The sequence below is a fragment of the Saccopteryx leptura genome, chromosome 13 (assembly GCF_036850995.1).
Source record: "Saccopteryx leptura isolate mSacLep1 chromosome 13, mSacLep1_pri_phased_curated, whole genome shotgun sequence".
Taxonomy (NCBI): domain Eukaryota; kingdom Metazoa; phylum Chordata; class Mammalia; order Chiroptera; family Emballonuridae; genus Saccopteryx; species Saccopteryx leptura.
In genome coordinates, this window is record NC_089515.1 from 34,208,909 (window position 1) to 34,213,356 (window position 4,448).

Here is a 4,448-nt window from a genome sequence, read left to right on the forward strand (position 1 = left end):
GGTCAGAAATGTGACAAAACTGTGCTCTCACAGAGGTTAGCCAAGGTTCACAGGGTCATGACTGGGCCATTTTATCAGTCATGTCAGGCTCACACCCTATTGCCCAGCACAGATAAAAACTTTATCTGTCAGTTTGTTAAATCTATTCCTCCTGCCTTATTTTCCATAAAGAAAACCTGGACTCACTTATCTAAACCAGAGACTGGCCCTTTCCAATACTGTTTTCATAGCAACTTCTGAGTAAAGGAAACACCAGTGATATTTGGTCTCACTTTAGTCAATAACTTTCCATAACTAGAGTGACTGGCTTTGTCTTACCTAAAATCCTGACTTCAGAAAACAGTTCTGGTGATGTGTGACAACATGGATATGTTTATTAAACAGAGTAAGTTTATGGCTGAAGGTGCTATATTAGAATATGATTGTTCTCAAGGTGTTAACCGTTTCAAAGTCATCTTCCCTAAAGTAAGACAAACCCCCCCAAAATCTAAAATTAACTTTAATAGTTTCGAAATAGGAAGTCTAAATTACCACAGGAAAATTTACAAAGTTACCTTTGGATTAACACACACCTCCACATATATATTTTCTAATAACTGTTAAGAGAAAAAAAACAGCTAAAATTTCTTCTCCACAGAAAAGTAGATATGCACAGGTGACAAATAAAGCCATGCATGTAGACATTTAGAAATCTGCTTAAATATAATAAGTACAAATATTAAACCAGTGTGTTTCCCCCTACAGGAATCTTAAATACAAGACAAGTACCTTCAAATTTTACTTTATTTGGAAACTATACAAAATTCATTATTCTAATACTTAAAGACTATAGTACTGTAGTAGAGACACATAAATATTATAATATACATTTAGAAATTAAATATAAAATCAACATGTTACTATGTAAAAACTCATTATGTACATTTCCAATAAGTCTGAGGTCTAGGCATTCATGCCCATCAGATTTCCCCCTGGAAACGGGTGAACCTGGCGGGGAGATCGTCCACAGGGTACACGGTGGGACTGGTTTTCATTGTAGGAGCTCCATTTAGAAGCCGCCAGTCACAATGCCTGGCCAGCTCCACTGTAAATGTTTTGAGAAGAATTTTTGCAAACTCTTTCCCTACACAGCTCCTAAGGCCTCCTCCAAATGGAATGAAGCTAAACCTGGATGCATCCTCAGGGTGCGGCAGCATAAATCGGTCAGGATTAAATTCCTCCTTGTTGGTGAAGATGTCTGCCACATCGTGAGTATCACAGATACTGTAGATAACATTCCAGCCTTTGGGAATCTGGTATCCCTGCAAAAGATTATGATGAAGTCCTGAGGGCTGACAAACTGGAATTTGACTTTCAACAACAAAAAGCTATCACTGATATCTTGGAAGGAGTTATGAGTTAAAAGTAAGAGTGGGAGGGAAAGAGAAAACACATTTAGTTTGCTGACACATCTGTCCACATGGGGCAGGATACTGTTATCAAAAGCATTAAGGAATGTAAGCCAATGCAGAAGGAAGCAAGGAGAGCTATAAAACCACAACAAAAGGGGGAGGGGAGACCTTTTGACTTACATTTAATTCAAAAGTCTTAAGGGCAACCCGAAACCCTCCTGGAACTGGGGGATTCAGTCGAAGGGTCTCTTTAATAACACACCCAATGTATTTAAGCTGTTCCAAAGTTTCCATGTCCAACTTGTTGTCTTGATTGCTCTTGCAAAGTAAACCCTATCAAAACAGTCATACAGAGGTGAACGGTTATTTTGAGCTCCAATAAAATCAGCCCAGCAGACGTAAACAAGGCTTAAATGGCGACTAGACCCAAGGGGCCCCGTGATGGAAAAGGGTGAGGGGGAGAACAGGGACCCCTTGCTTCTCCCACCTTGGCCTAAATCCACTATTTTATCATTCCAAGAGAATGCTGCTCACCTGTTAGAATCACAAAGCTTCTTTCCCACCCCCATCACCACCACCTGCTGCCACCCACCTAGGAGTCCCCCACTCCTGCCCTTGAACACACAAATTCAAGAAAGTGGAACCCATCTGAAAATCTCCAACATTCTGCAAAAAGCAGAGATAAGGTGAGGTCAAACCTTGCCTAGTGTGATCATAGTTCAAGATTCCTCCCTTTTCATTCACAAAGCAAACTTTCTTTCCCCATCTGTCCACCCACCTCTGGGCCCCACACTTTAAAAATACTCAGCGAAGGCAGCACACTGACTCACTGGAAAGTTAGTATAGGACCAGCAGCATTTCTTGAAGTAATAAAGAACTCCCAGACTCCCCTACCTTGCTCTTCAGCTCCTCTCGCACTTTCTGGAGCACGTGAGGGTAGAGCCCCAAGTAAGTGATCAGAGACGTGGCTGCACTGGCCGTGGTTTCATGCCCTCCAAAGAGGAGTTCGGTTGAAGATTGCTTTAGTGCCTGAAAATGTAATTAAGAACATTTTTACAAGTCTGCGTGTAATTTTACAGAGAGATTAATTACTCAGAACCGAACTGAGGGTCCTGGAGGGAAGAAGAGAAAAGCTAAGTTTTGCTGACAGAAAATCAAAAGAAAGTAACATTTTTTATAACAAAACGCAACGTCTCGTTAGTACAGCTGAAGCATGCAAGCCAGTAAAATCCCAGTTTACAGGGGACTCTTGAATTAAAACCTTACTTGTACTGAACTCGCCCAAGATTCTTTATTTACATTTTGCAAATTTCCAACTTTCCCTTTAACACTTGGAAGGGCTAGGAGACGCTCCGTGTTAACGCTGCAGCCTCTACCGCAGCTCTCCCACCCGGTGTCCTAACTCTCCATGACCCATTGTGGACGTCTGCGGAGGCTGCCAACTCCTGGAAGCTGGGCCCCAGGCCGGCGCCTCGGGGATCCCAGGAACTGCACTTGGAAAATCAGGAGCCTAGATACCAAAGTGCCCCTCCTGAAGCTGCCCCTCACCTGCATGTCCAGCCTCTCTCCTCTCTCCCACGAGTGCTCGATCAACAGCTGCAATGCATCTTTGCAGCCCCCAGCAGCCTCGGCTGCCCGCAGTCCGCAGATCTTGGCGCGAATGTTCTCCTCGATGCGCGCATGGATGAGGTTCCGCGCCTTCATGCCCTGGAGCGCAAAAAGCGCACCACGGTGAGCAGGGGCCGAGCATCCGCGCCCCCCCCCCCCCCCGAACTCCCAAGCTCCGTGCCCTGCATGCCGCCCTTTACCCGGTACAGCCCACTGAAGGGCACGTCGATGGGCAACGAGAAGAGATTACGGGTCATTTCCTCGAAGGCCTCCACCAGCTGCTGCTCGGCGTCCCCGCCGCAAGCCAGACGGGGCTCGCAGCCCAACAGAATGCGCATGGCGATGCGAAACATGAGGCGCTTCACCTGCGGGTAGACTAGGAGGCCCCGCTCGCCGCAGCTCAGCCACTGCTCCAAGCAGTTGCCCACTTCTTCCGCGATCACCGGCACGTAGCACTGGAGCGCCTCTCGGCTGAAGGCCTGCATAATTACCTGAGTCCCGGGGGGCGGCGGGGGGGGGGGGGAGAATGTGAAAACCCGGTTCCACTCCTCTTGTCTTCTGGGGTCCCTCCCAGACACCCCCCAACTCCGCTAGACCCAAGGCACTTCCCCGGCTGGGAAAGCTAAGCTGGGCTGGAGAGGGTTCCTAGCCGCCGCCTCCTGCCGCTAAGAGCTCTCCCAGCCTCTCTCCGCGTGAGTCCCTCCAGCGAATGGGGTCTCCCTTCCGGTCCAGGAGCCTTCCTCTCCGCCCTCACCTTCTTGCGCTGCTTGTGCGAGGAGTCGTGCAGGTTGGAAAGGCAGCCGGAGCCCAGAATGGTGCGCACGGACGCGGGCCAGTGGACCGACACCAGCCGGTGCTCCCCAAGCAAGATGCGCCTCACGTTGTCCGCGCCCATCACCCGCACCGTGGGCCGCCCGAACAGATGCGTCTTGTAGATGAAGCCGTATTTCCTGCGCTTCATCTGCAGGAACTTCCTTCGCTGCGAAAGGAAAGCGGACGAGAGAGGCGGGCGTGAGGGGGCGCCTTGGAGCGCCGCGCCTCGGGCTGGCCCAGATACTAGCACGTAGTCATGTCCGGCCGGGGGCGTCTGCCCCCGGGTTCAGTGGAAGCCCGGAGAGCCGCGCCCAGAGAAGCGTCCTGTCCCCTTTCCAAGCTTCCTTACCTGTAGCACCATCTGCAATGTTTCCCCAAAGAAAGGAAAGCCCATCGTTCCAGGGGGCAAAGGGAGAGCGCAGCTGCGGTCGCGGCTGCTCACACAGTACAGGTCCCAGAGCTTGATCGCGGCCAGTAAGAGCAGCAGCGGCAGCACGAAGGTGCAGAGCGCGCTGGCCAGCAGCGCCAGGAGCCCCATCACGCGCCGCGACCACCTCGCCACCTGCTGCTGCCGCCGCCGCCTCCACTCCGAGCCCCGCGGCGCGTCCGCTTTATAGGCGGCCCAGGTTGCTGCCC

The 4,448-nt window shown here is 50.2% G+C and overlaps 1 protein-coding gene across 1 annotated transcript; it reads right to left on the reverse strand.

Annotated features, from left to right (window-relative positions):
* Nucleotides 1–437: 437 nt before the first annotated feature.
* On the reverse strand, nucleotides 438–4,448 carry CYP26A1 (cytochrome P450 family 26 subfamily A member 1). The gene is made up of 7 exons (XM_066354828.1): nucleotides 4,162–4,448; nucleotides 3,754–3,978; nucleotides 3,200–3,490; nucleotides 2,940–3,098; nucleotides 2,286–2,420; nucleotides 1,572–1,724; nucleotides 438–1,301 (listed from the first exon to the last, which is right to left on the reverse strand). Exons 1-7 carry the CDS (start codon nucleotides 4,348–4,350, stop codon nucleotides 960–962), a joined length of 1,494 nt encoding a protein of 497 aa, XP_066210925.1. The 5' UTR covers nucleotides 4,351–4,448; the 3' UTR covers nucleotides 438–959.